This window comes from Choristoneura fumiferana, chromosome 22 (assembly GCF_025370935.1).
Source record: "Choristoneura fumiferana chromosome 22, NRCan_CFum_1, whole genome shotgun sequence".
Classification (NCBI taxonomy): Eukaryota; Metazoa; Arthropoda; class Insecta; order Lepidoptera; family Tortricidae; genus Choristoneura; species Choristoneura fumiferana.
The window spans coordinates 697,767-711,927 of NC_133493.1; the positions used below are offsets into that span (position 1 = coordinate 697,767).

A 14,161-nucleotide genomic window follows, 5' to 3' on the forward strand; every position below is an offset into this window, starting at 1 on the left:
CAACATATGTTGTCCTTATCCAAACCATGAATTAGAAAGAGACCAACGTTTTAGCATTAGTTAAAAATCAGCTTAAGTCAACGTACCTTCAAGTTTCTAGGCCACCTGATCAAAACATACAATACAAATATATGTAGCTCTTATCTTTCTTAGGATAAAGGTGTGTTATCTAGACAAGATAACACATAGTTCTGTTTTACGAGCCTTTGGCAACGCACATTTATATTTATTGGTGATTTTAACGATAAATCTATAGTCAGTCAATTGTTGTAGTTAAAAACAGGAAAAACGGCTAAAATTTTGATACAATTACAATTGATCTATCAATAAAAAAGAACTAAAGTAAATAAAATAAAAATTCTAAGAATGTAAACAAATATAAAGAACAAAAAAAAACACTCAATGTTAATATTAAAGAAGAAGTAGAAAATGCTATAAGTATTTATAAAAGAAAGCAGAAAAGTAAGAACAAGATGAATTTAGCGCCTACGTTCGAACCAGAAAGAAGAGGCAGCCGCAGCCGCGCTTTAGAAAGATCTTTAAGCTACTCTGAAGCAATCGGAAATGGTTCAGGTCGATCCTCTATTGAAATACCAAGAATGGTGGAAACAGATGTGTACAACAATGAAGAACTCAAGAAACAGTACAGGATTTCCCAAACCTACGTGGAGGGTAAAGAAATTGCCTTCCCTTCAGGCATAACGAATTATGATACGAAGGTTATCCCATCTACTCTGAGTTTTGGTACAGAAAGTTCACAGTACTCCAGTGAAGACGAGAAAGGACTGGTAATGACGATAGATGTAGAAACTGATAGTCCTAGAAGTAATACAGTCAGAAACTTTTCTGATGCTTCTACACAGCCATTGGTCAGTTCAAATGTTACTAGTTATACTACAGATAATATTTATGATACTATTGAAGTAGAAGAGAGTGTTTTTAATGAGCATGATACGGGAATTTCGGCTCACGGGTATTCGACGCCATATAGCAAGAGAAAGAAGAAAGGACTGAGTCACAGGTGCGTAAATTTTATCATCATTTAATTGAAATTATTGCGCATATAGTAAATATTAAAGCTGTTGGCAATATTTTCAAGGCTTCGAAGAATTTTGTCAATGACAAAGTTATTCGAATAAATTGATAGCACTATCGAGAATTTCGGATAAGATAATAAACTTTTCATCAGATTTTATACTTCTAGACCTTCAGAGACTTCTGTAAACAGAAACATTTATTTTTATACTGTATGTTTGTGTACGACCAGATGGCCTAGTTGTTGAGAACCTGACTACGAAGCTTGAGGTCCCGGGTTCGATTCCTGTGTCGGGGCAGATATTTGTACGAAAAAAACGAACGATGTCTTGGGTGTTTAATATGTATTTAAGTATATAGCTATATCTATGTAATTATATTTATCCGTTGCTTAGTACCTACCCATAACACAAGCTTTGCTAAGTTTACTTTGGGACTAGGTCAATGGGTGTGAATTGTCCCGTGATATTTATTTATTTGTTTGAGTTTTCACTTTAATATTTAAACGATCCGTGCCGTGGCGGGCCGTGGTGGCCTAGTGGTTTGACCTATCGTCTCTCAAGCAGAGGGTCGTGGGTTCAAATCCCGGCTCACACCTCTGAGTTTCTCGAAATTCATTTGCAGAATTACATTTGAAATTTACCACGAGCTTTGCGGTGAAGGAAAACATTGAGGAAACCTCGAAGCAATTCAATGGTGCGTGTGAAATTCCCAATCCGCGTGGGCCCGTTGGAAACTATGGCCCAAGCCTCTTGTTCTGAGAGGAGGCCTGTGCCCTGCAGTGGGACGTATAAAGGCTGGATGCATTTAAACGATATACAACTATGTCATAGTTGTTAACTATGTACATAATATAGAAGTTCTAGTAGCCTAATCGTTGGTCGTCGAGGACTTTTTGAGTTTTTTTAAACTTATATGCGAAATTACGTTTGTTATTTACCGTGAGCTTTACGGTGAAAGAAACCTACACACTCTTGCGAAAAAATTCAATGGTGTGTGTGAAGTTCCCAATTTGCATTAAACCCAAGTAGGACCTACAGCCCAAGCCTTCTCGTTTGAGAGGTTCAGGGCTTGTTGTCTTCCAGTTCGTGGTCGCTACTCGAAAATCTGTCTATCTGTTTTTTGGCAATGTGGCCCATCGCCACTTTAACTTGCATATTTTGGTCCTTGGTTCACCTGAATTCGCGATTCCACCGAACAAGATACGGGTGAAAAAGCTCGCACAATCACAAATAAGTATTTGAACTTACTCGTACATCGTTGATGTGACAATGGGCAGGCCACATAGCTTGAAGAACATATGGCCGTTGGGGCTGAAAAGTTGTCGAATGGAGACCACGAATGGACAGCAGCGTAGCGTAGAACGTCCACCAACGTGATGGATGGTTAAAACTGCAGGTATACTGCAAGCAACTGGAGGTCTTTGGGGGAGGTCTATTAGTAACAGAATGGCTGGTAATGATGACGATGTAACGAATCGTATTTGGCACATTAGATTAAACCCTAACAATACCTTCACAGGAGACGCCACGGACGACCGACACGCTCCAGACGCGTGGTCTGCAAGACTGGGGAAGAGAATGTGCCCGTGCGGAGCAACATACCGGCCAAATCCATCAAGTATATGCGGGATATCGTCAATACTGTCGTTAGAACCATGTTTTTTTAATTTATTTATAAATTGTCTTAGATGTTGTTATAATATCCTTAGAATTTAAAGAAAAATGCCATAAAAACAAGCGTCGGTTTAAGCAAGTCATGACTTAATGTCAAGCGTAAATAACAGGCCTTCACATTAGAAACTCAGGATCTACTGCGGATATCTAGAAATGATTTCTGTACCTATTGCCTAGATATCTCCAATGAACGGAATCATGTAACCAGGATTTGTCATGTCATGTTGACATCCCGTACTTTTGTGAAGGAAATCAAAGTTAAATTAATGATTATAAGCTACCCCTCTGGTACATGAATCAGTTTGGTCGACTGTACAAATGTCTTGGACGATGTCAGAAGTACGTGTTCATAATACTGAGATTTTTATGATTGGTTTTTTGGAGTCTTTTTGTCTGCTGCTTAAGTAGCGAAGTGGAAAAAAGCAACCAGAGATTTGTGTGCATAGGAGAAATTCGTATCTAGACTCCTGTCCAGCAGTGGTGTAGGGGTTATAGCACGCAGCACGGATCGCTGAGGACCTGGGTTCGATTCCCAGCGCTGGTCTCTTTTTGTAATTTTTCTGTGCATCCATGTCTCAGTTTGTATTTTCGATACTGAGATTTTTGTCTATACAGAACTCGATCAATTTTTCACGCCATTTATTCCAAGTGCCAAGTCCAAATTTTCCAACTGCTCTTCTGATATGATCATCAACAAGTGAATTATGTTAAAAGTTAAAACACCCTTGTTTACTACAACAGAAATCTCTCTTTATGCGGATGTTATGCCTTTGGCATTCCCATTCACAAGGATTATCTTAACACTATTACTTTTAGATTAATTTCAAGACACTGTTATATTTCAGATCAACGCCAAATGGCGCTTCATCATCCTGATGATGGTGGTTGCCCACTTCATCTTCTGGCTGACGTTTGCCGGCATCTGGTACGCAGTAGCGCGGTCGTACAGCGACGACATCGGCGACGGCAAAGACCACTGCGTCATCGGGACGTCTTCCTTCGCTGGGCTGCTTATGATGTCCGTGGAAACACAGGTACCTACATATTTTCATTTGCGTATGCTAGAGTAAGAATTGTGTGTGAGTGAGTGCATCAACTCGTACATGGTTCCGACAGAATATCAGCGCTGTGGCAGCATATGGATGTCCGACAGAATATCAGCGCTGTGGCAGCATATTTTGCGGATGTGCCGTAACAACTTAATTATGTGTTATTTATACAACTTGAAATATTTACTTCCGTATAATTGGCATGCCATGTTTATGAATAAAGTTATCTATCTTTTAATGAATGAACTTGCTTGAACGGCCTGAACTAGGTACCTGTCAAGAAGCTCTGCGATGTATTTAACGGTGCTTTTCGTTTCAGATTTGAAGGATATTCAGGTACCCTAGCGAGGAGTGTCCAGAAGCTATCATGTCATGTTTGGAAGTGCAAATAAAATTATCAACTTATCATTTTATTATTGAATCTACTTTCTTTAGCCAGAACTAGGTACTCTAGTCGAGAATTTAATACAAACATATATTAAAAATATTGTATATTTATGAAATATTTACTTCCGTATAATTGGCATGCCATGTTTATGAATAAAGCGCTTCTTTTAATGAATGAACTTGCTTGAACGGCCTGAACTAGGTACCTGTCAAGAAGCTCTGCGATATATTTAACGGTGCTTTTCGTTTCAGATGACGATAGGATATGGGGTCAGGTACCCGAGCGAGGAGTGTCCAGAAGCTATCATAGTCATGGTTTTGGAAGTAAGCAAATAAATAAATATCAACTTCGGTCATTTTATTATTCTAACTTTTACTTTTCTTTAGCCAGTTCTCTTTCTCTAGACGAGAATTTAATACAAACATTATATTAAAAATATTGTATATTTATGCAGATCGTAGCTGGCACTGCGTTGTCAGGAGGCCTGTCCAGTTTACTGTTCACGAAGCTCGTCAGACCAAACCGACACGTTTCTTCTGTGGGGTTCAGCAAGAAAGCAACGGTAAGAACTGAAGGCCTGGTTGAAAGGTTCTAGCCAATTCTGTCATTTGAGGCTTAATTACATTATAAAACATGCTTTTCCAAAAATTCTAAGTCGTGTTTGGGGTTCGTAGCATTGGCAGCTTTATACTGTATACTCAGCGGCACAAAATTTGGCCCAGACTTGAGGGCCAGATTTTTTCCGCTCAGTATATAATAATTTGATCTATGTTTCTCTTTAAGCCCATGGGTGGGCATAAAAACTCAGAGATAGTACAGCCCATCTGAATTTACGTGTGATATTACATTAATAATTTTTACCAAGAGCTTACGATATGACTTCTATGAGGGAGTACGTACAGCCCATGTCCTCTTCTTTCGGGAGTAGGCCTGTGCCTAGCTATGGGATGTACAGATAGCGCGGGAGTTGAATGCAGAGCTTAGGAATGCGATAGTGTTGCGACCTTATTAAAATTAATGATGACGAATTTATCGACAAATAGAAGGTCTGTCGATAAATTTGTAAAACAGATGGTTTTTTTACCTTTGGCGCTTTAAACAGGACGTAGCACTTAACCTTTTACTTGTTTTATCCATGGTAGTCGCAACGTGACTCAACATGATGGATTTAACTCGATTAAGCCGTCAACATTAAAAAAAACACTGAAACGATCTCAGATCAGTCATCATTAAAACAAAAATAATACGGGGTGCTATCAATTTTAACGCGATCTGTATGTGTACGACAGCTATCAAGGACAGCACTACACTAAAGGCGACTGCGGCGGGGCATGTGGCTCGCGGGGAGGGGGGGAGGCTCCCGCTCTTCACCTCAGGCCCCGACTGCATTCAACTCGCGCGCTATCTGTATTTAACCCACGACAAGATGATGCGACTTTAGCGAGGATTTCCAAAGTCTACCTAATTGCAAACTTTTCAACAGCTACTAATATTATAAATGCGAAAGCTTGTAAGTCTGTTTGTTTGTTTGTTACTTGATCACGTCTAAACCACTAAACCGATTAAATGAAATTCGGTATACTGATAGTTTCAATCCCGAAGACGGACATAGAAAATTGCATAGTTCCCGCGGGATAGCGATAAACGAATTTTGCGCGGGAAATCGCGGGAAACGGTAGTACATACTATTTTGTTTCTTAGGTGTGCCTTCGTGACGGGAACCTCTGTCTCCAGTTCCGAGTTTGGGACCTCCTCAACCTACACATGATAGACAGCACCATCACGGCTTACATGCTAAAGCCTATCAGGTTGGTTACTTTTACTGTGGTAGGAACACCTAGGGCAGAAGGCAGAACTAAGATGCGAATTAGACGAATTATTCAACTACAATACCCCTGGTGTTGCAGATGTTTATGGGCAGTGGTGATCTCTTACCACCAGGAGACCCACTTGCTCGTTTGCCTTCTAGTCGAATAATAAAAAAAAAAACTACCATTCATAATCTACAAATCTGTTAATACGTTTAAAAATCTGTATGTCTAATCCAGGACGCTGGAAGGTGAAATGGTCCATAACTACATCCACCAGCTGAAACTGAAGGAGGCGAGGGCCTTCCTTCTTTGGCCCATCACCGTTACCCACATCATCGACGCTGAAAGTCCCCTGTTCGACTTCTCAGCTCAGGATATGATGGACTACAGGTAGACGCAGGACTTATAATAGGGAAATGAACCATAAGTCAACAATTACTTTGCTCACCCGCGACCTAACGAGAGCTAAGTCCACGCTGAGAATACTTAAGCCGAGTTTAGACTTGCACGATTAAACATGCAAGTTGCATTACATTCATCATCATCATCATCCCAGCCTATATACGTCCCACTGCTGGGCACAGGCCTCCTCTCAGAACAAGAGGGCTTGGGCCATAGTTCCTACGCGGGCCCAGTGCGGATTGGAAACTTCACACGCACCATTGAATTGCTTCGCAGGTTTGTGCAGGTTTCCTCACGATGTTTTTCCTTCACCGCAAAGCTCGTGGTAAATTTCAAATGTAATTCCGCACATGAATTTCGAAACACTCAGAGGTGCGAGCCGGGTGCATTACATTGCGAGGCCGTAAAGCCAACGAGTTTGTAGTGGTCAATCGAGCGCCGCAATGTAATGCAACTTGCACGATTTTTCTTTCAGATCTAAACTCGGCTTTACACACACATCACATAAGGCCCTGTTCACATTATTCCAGTAAAACCGTGCCAGTAGCCATACATTGCGGGGTCACAATGCAAACGAGTTACACGAGATCGATCGAGCACCGCAGTGTCATACTGGAACAGTTTTACTGGAATAGTGTGAACTGGCCCTAAACCCAACTGTCACCACCACCACCACACTACACTGACGCGCTTCGAACTCAACCAAAGTTTATTATCAGAGCAACGCAACCGTTCATCATGCTACCCGTTGTTGGACTTGAGAACCAAAATAATCATATCAATTTGCCATTGAAAATCCCCGATTTCCCTTTTTGTTTTTCTCAAACGAACTAAGCAACCACACATATTTTACAAATTTTAACTCTCACATACAGCTAAATTGAAATCTTATTTATTTTCACCTTTCATGCTCTTAAAATGTCACTTTAGTCTCTGCATATCGGGATTAAAGCTCCTCATTAATCTCTAGGGATTCCAATTTTTTTTTATTTACATTGGAAACCCCTAAACAGCCAATCACCTTGTGCAATCACGGTGTTTGTGAATGGAGGATTTTTAGGGCTTGGAAATAACCTCATAATGATAACTGTGCTAATATATAAAAAAAACACGGTTAATTTCGTGAAACACAATTAATGATTACGAATATGAATCTATTCAATTATATTAAGGATTACAGATGTCATTAGTAGAGCGTAGCGTACGTTTTTAAAAAGTAATATTGTAATTTTGAACAGAACTTTAGTTTTTTTCCTCGCATTCAAAGTGAAAACTAGTGTTTAACGCGATACTAAACAACCATAATGACTTATTTTAGTCCCTTTTTGAACAATCTACTATTACACTGAAAGCATGTTTGTTGTACAGCCGTAGTAGCTATCGTAAGTCCGCGGGTGAGCAAAGTAGTGCTTAATAGTTTAATGTTCATTGCTATGGACCTTTGCAAAGTAACGCCTGATTCCTGATTCAATAAATTAGCACATGTATGTACTTGCTAAAATCATCTCGGACGTTTCGTTTGCCCTGTTCCCCGTACATCACCAAGCTGTCGTACACCACAGAAACAAGGAAAAGTCACAAAATAACGTCTAACTCATAATTACCAATTATCTGCTTCTAGGTTCGAGATAGTGGTGTGTCTGACCGGCGCCTCGAAAAACATGGGAACGGTCACACAGAGCAGAACTTCTTATCTGTCTAAGGAGATCAACTGGGGGTATAGATTCAAAAACGTTTTGAGGTATGGACAAGAAAAACAAAGATTTCATTCGGAAAATCGCAAAGTTCCCGCGAGATACCGATTGCGGTCAAAAGCTATATCAATAAAATTAACTCTACTTTCAGATACTCAAGAAGTAATGAAGCTTACATGATCATAGTAGAAGACCTAAACACCATGGAACAGGTGGAAACTCCTCTCTGCAGCGCCGCACGCTTGAAGAACTTCGAAGCTGACATCAAGTCTTCTGAAGACCTTTCCATACCGACCGATCCTTCGCCAGAAGACGAGTCTTTGTCTAAAGTCATGGTGGCTTTCAGTCAGTCGTTGACAAAGAACACGTCATCAGTCAGCGGGGACCAGTCTCTATCCAGGATGCCAGAGTCGCTCCGGTCGACTCCGAGCTTGGGACCTGGGGGGACGCAGAGGAGTCATGGGTGGAACTTCAGAAGGATATATCCGGAGAATGTTATGAGTATTCAATGATTTGACGAAAGAAATAAAGTTTTTTTATTTGGAAAAAGTTCGGCACAATTTAAATTGAGTTTAAATTAATAATAACTTGTAAGTTTTATAATTCTAATGTACCTAAATAAAATATTTAAGTTACTACGTATATCGAATTTACATAGACATGTATACATAGACTAATATATCTTTCATTTGTTACAAATAATTTTGTATAATTTTTCGATCCCATTGGATTCCGATAAATTCATACAACATCCTATAAAATGTTTCATTCCCCTCGACATAAATGTCATATATTCACACAAAAACTTTATTTCACATAACATTATAAACTTAAAATATTTGTAGAGTTTGAGTAGGATACTTATTCGTAAGGTATCATAAACAACTTGGAAAAGTTGAAATACCCCCTGACATTGTCATTCCAAAGTTCAATATTTCAAAAAAGGCTCTACCGATTTATGAAACATTTAAAAGAATTATCTAATTCAAGGAATCACCTTATCACGTCAAAAAACTGTACCAAAATCGGTCCATTCGTTTGAGAGCTACAATACCACACATACACTGGCGTTTAACTTTATGACACCCCTCTATTTGCGTCGAAGGTTATGAACTTAAAATATTAGAAGGATTTGAGTGTTATTCGTAAGAAAAGTAAATTAAAATAAAACTAAACTGTTCAAGCAAAGTTCGGTAGAGCCCCGCCTTCGTTTTTGTTCGTCTTGGCGGGGGCACTACCATGCCCACAGATACGATAAGTACCTAAACATTATTGAAGTAAATATGGCTGAAATAAAATAGTATGGGCACTAAACAACATTTGGCTTCTACTGCTACTACCCCACTGAGTTTGATGTCAATGTATACCAGATTGCAAACGTACGTTACAAGCAAGTTGACCTATTAGAAATAACGAATTCGGCATTGCTTTGATATTTTACAATCGGTTGCTGTGTGATTTGGACTTTAGAACTTATTTGGAATCTAGCAATTACAAACTTGAATTTGGCTTCCGAAGTCAATGTCAGTGGCGACATGAATGCCGCCACTATGATCCAGCGAGTGTGACGCAGCGAGTTTGACGCAGCGAGTTACAATTACATTATAATGTAATAGCAATTACATTCCGAAGTCAATGTCAGTGGCGACATGAATGCCGCCACTATGATCCAGCGAGTGTGACGCAGCGAGTTTGACGCAGCGAGTATGACGCAGCGAGTTTGACGCAGGGAGTTTGACGCAGCGTGTATGACGCTACGAGTACGACGCCACGAGTATGATGCAGCGAGTTTGACGCAGCGAGTTTGACGCAGCTAGTTTGACGCAGTGAGTTTGACGCAGCGAGTATGCCGCCGCAAGTACGACGCTACGAGTATCACGCAGCGAGCTTGAAGTAGCGAGTTTGACGCAGCGAGTTTGATGCCGTGATTATGATATAGCGAGTATGACGCAGCGAGTATGACGCAACGAGTATAACGCAGTCGGACGGAGCGAGTTTGACGCAGCTAGTTTGAAGCAGCGAGCGAGTTCTGAGTTTGCGAGTTTGATGCAAAGAGTTTGACGCACTGAGTTTGACGCCGCGAGTTTAACACTGCGATTATGACGCAGCGAGTATGACGTAGCGAGATTAACGCAGCGAGTGTGACGCAGCGAGCTTGATGCAGCGAGTTTGACGCAGCGAGTTCGAGTTCTGAGGTCACGAGTATGACGCAGTCAGTTCTGAAGTCGAGAGTAGGTAGAGGTATGACGCAGCGAGTTTGTTGCCACGATTGTAATGCCACAAATATTTAAATTTGACGCAGCGAGTTTGAAGCAGCGAGTTCTGAGGTCACGAGTATGACGCAGCAAGTTCTGAAGTCACGAGTATGACGCAGCGAGTATAACGCAGCGATTTTGACACAGCGAGAATGACCCAGCCAGTACGGCGCTACCAATATGACGCCGCGATATAGCAAGATAGAGGGCCGTCACGTCACAGACGTAGCTAATTCCTTTTCTTTCTCACTTGGATCTTAAGATTTATATTTGATTTGATTTTATTATTTGACTTTCTTTTCCTGAAGGAAACAAAAGAAAACCGATGAGTCTCGAGCGACTTTAGCATTCTATTTTGTACTGTCTTCATCTTCTACATATATATATGTATGTAGGTCATTGCAGTCGTCATACTGAAACGTTTTGTTAAATAAAAGTAAAACGTGTTTATTTGAAATACATTATTGTTTGCCGACGATTAACATATGGCTTATCTCGTATTTGATAAGCTTAAAAATAAAAATTATTTGCACATTATAAACAAAAGTTTGAGAAACATAAATAGTAGGGTCGTCGACTTGAACAGATGTGGCAATAAATATATTTTATAATATCAACAAAGCGTGTCTTCGTTATTAAAAATGTTGTTGTGACAGATAGATAGACAAATACCCCCATATGGTTCACGTTTGGGTAATATTATAGTCATTTTCTACATCTACCATCATCATCATCACCATCAGCCGGAAGATGTCCGCTGCAGAACAAAGGCCTCCCCCTTAGAACCCTACAATGAACGACAACTCGCCACTGGCATGCACCGGTTACCCGCAACTCTTACGATGTCGTCAGTCCATCTAGTGGGAGGCCTGCCAACGCTTCGTCTTCCGGTTCGTGGTCGCCACTCGAGGGCTCCTCCCTCCAACACGGTTATCTGTTCTTCGAACGATGTGGCCCACCCATTGCCACTTCAACTTGCATATTTTTCCAGCTATATCGATGACTTTAGTTCTTCGACGAATTTTCGTATTCCGAATTCCATCGCGCAAAGAAACTCCAAGCATAGCTCTATTTATCTACTACTAGTGTTTAACCCCGGCTTCGCACGCGTAAATCATTACATACATCAGTTGAAATTTCGGGATTTTACCAAATTCCCGTGGGATTTCCTTAAAATTCCATCGTGGTCTTTATTGACTGCATTATGAACAACAGTGCCAATTTCATGACTCCATACTAACCGGATGAGATTTTGAGATTTTATCCCAATCCCACAGGAATACGGTATAAAAGAAATCTATGTGCCAGTCCACATGTCAAGCTATCTACATAATAAATTTCATCCAAATCCGTTCAGCCATTTTAGCGTAAAGGAAAAACATACACACACAAATTTTCTCATTTATAATATTAGTAGCGATTGTTGGCTGACTTTAACATCCAAACATGTTTTTAATGTCACCCACTTTACTAATGACTGTTATAAGAACGTCTATGTAAATACCTTCAATTATCAAATTGTATCAATTACCATACGTACTTATCAAAGCTTTCCACTCTATTTATACCAGAAACCAACATACAACTTGCCATCAAAACAACCTCTTCTACCTAAAACATAAAATTGATATTCCTTCGACCAGCTTCAAAATAAATTTGCCAACGGCATTTAGAATACCAGCCAGTGTAACGAGAGCTCTGTATCCTTTCTTTATTCGAAGAAAATGGAATGAAATAAAACTAAGTCAAGGAACCGAGGCTCAACTTGTGATGGTCGTTGCGCAATTGACACTTTCTAAGGTGATTAGAGTGCATAAGCACTACTTTACTTCCCGTAGAATAGTCTAAGAGACGGATTCCTAAAAAGGAAGAGAATAAAAGTAATGGATTTCATGCCACAAACTAAACGGTTATATAAATTTAAATTATAATTCTCGAGTCAACCAAAACCCAGGTATCTACAAACCAAAGTCCAAATCCGTAAAACCGTGTAAGTGAATGGGTAACAAACGTGTATCTGTATTAGGGATGTCACGAATATGACATTCGCATATGCGAATAATTCGCATCATTTTAAACATTCGTTCAACATTCGCATTCGGATAAAACGTTGCGAATATTTTACAATTGCGAATGTGCGCAACTCGTGACGTGTTTTGCCAGCGCCGGCCACCAGCCGCCGAAACGCCGACTCGCGCATGGGCAAAGCGCGCCAATCCGTATTACGTGATTAATTTTGAACAATAGAAACTTACTTGTGACAGTGGCTTGTGATTGCTTGATTAGTTTTGTTTTTGAAGTTGTGTTTTTAGTGTACTCCCTTAATATTCGCATTCGCACATTCGCGTCCTAAATATTCGCATCCGCATTCGCATTCGCGAATGTGATAGAAATGACATTCGTGACATCCCTAATCTGTATCTATCGCATGCACTCACAAATTTCAGCACTTATAATATTAACAGGAATAAGTATTTCTATGAATAGTTCTATGCTGCATTTCATGGCGCTGCGCTTCTATAGATATGTACTCAGAAGGTCAAGCAACAAACGTTCATTTAGAGTTATCGCCAACCGATACCTCGTGAATGGATTACTCATACCCGTATGTAAATTGCAAAATGATCCAGCCGATCATGAGACCAACTTCCTGCTTGCAAACTTACACACAGAAAATTGCAGTAGGAAGCAGAACGGTTTAGTTGTGCAACAATCACTTAACTTTAGACGTAACTGGGCGTTTTCAAAAAAAGTGTACCTACCCTTTCATTATTTTTGAAATTTTGCAAAAAATGTGGTTTTTCCTTCTAAGAATCAAGAGCACAATTGATTCCGATAGTTTAAAAAATGACCCCAAAAAAAGACAATTTTGCGACGTTTTTTTCATACAATTAGTATGGGCATGACAACAAAACTGACTCATAAAATTGTGTATGAAAAAAGTGCCAAACCAAAAAACTATATTTTTTTCAAAAAAAAGGAAAGGGTACACTTTTTTTAAAAACGCTCAACTACGACAATAATAATAATAACTTTGACTTGATGGAATTGTTTTATTATGATTATGATTCAATTGGCTTTTTGTCACTAACCATAAGGTACTCGTGTACTATACTTGACGCTATGGCTGTATAGATATTTATGCCCTCGACTGTACCTTATTTAATATACTTATTGTTATTTAGTCGTTGCATAACTTTTAAATCTCCATGCAAGAATAAGAGTGTTATAAGTTTGACACCAATGTCTACCGGTTTGTATGTCTGTGATATCGTAGCTCTCGAACGGATGGACCGCTTTTGATGCGCTTTTTAATTTCTTTGTGGTAGTTCTCAACTTTGTTTCATAAGAATCAGTTCAGCCGTGTTTGAGATTTTGAGGGTTTTCAACTTTCCCAAGTTGATTTGGTAGTTATTTTAATTTTCCTTTTTTTTAAGAAAAACGAAAATTGCATCCACGTAATATGAAAGAAAAGAAATCATTTATGTATTACGTTGGCTAGTTTTTAACGTCAATGCATGATGAACGTCAAAATTAATAAATGATTTATTTTCTTTTAGATTACTCGGAATTTTCCTAGTAGTGGTGTGTGAAAATATTCCACAGACAATTTGAAAATGAGAGAAGTCAGTCTTAGGATAGATGAAATTGGAGAGCTTAACATATAGTTCCCACGCGGGCTTAATGCGGCTTGGGAGTGCTGTTCTTGTGATATTTACTGTAATATTACGCTGCGTAAGGCAATTAATACGGCCTTGTACCGGAGCCGCAGTTATTGTTTCTAGCGGGCCTTACTCGGAAACCTTTTGTTTACGATCTAATTCGCCTACAGTAACACTTACACCCATATT

At 39.6% G+C, this 14,161-nt stretch overlaps 1 protein-coding gene across 1 annotated transcript; it reads left to right on the forward strand.

Moving 5' to 3' along the window:
• The first annotated feature begins 175 nt into the window (after positions 1-175).
• Positions 176-8,746, forward strand: LOC141440239 (G protein-activated inward rectifier potassium channel 3-like). Its single transcript, XM_074104695.1, has 9 exons — positions 176-1,021; positions 2,557-2,683; positions 3,557-3,745; positions 4,400-4,471; positions 4,603-4,710; positions 5,850-5,956; positions 6,197-6,349; positions 7,983-8,102; positions 8,207-8,746. Exons 1-9 carry the CDS (start codon positions 474-476, stop codon positions 8,565-8,567), a joined length of 1,785 nt encoding a protein of 594 aa, XP_073960796.1. The 5' UTR covers positions 176-473; the 3' UTR covers positions 8,568-8,746.
• The last annotated feature ends 5,415 nt before the right edge of the window (positions 8,747-14,161 follow it).

What these genes read in the sequence shown, in the direction of transcription:
- LOC141440239 (XM_074104695.1), top strand. Translation starts at nt 474, where the DNA reads ATGAATTTAGCGCCTACGTTCGAACCAGAAAGAAGAGGCAGCCGCAGC. An exon ending in TCATAGTCATGGTTTTGGAA is followed by an intron (nt 4,472 to 4,602) that starts GTAAGCAAATAA and finishes ATATTTATGCAG; the next exon opens with ATCGTAGCTGGCACTGCGTT. An exon ending in CAGGATATGATGGACTACAG is followed by an intron (nt 6,350 to 7,982) that starts GTAGACGCAGGA and finishes ATCTGCTTCTAG; the next exon opens with GTTCGAGATAGTGGTGTGTC.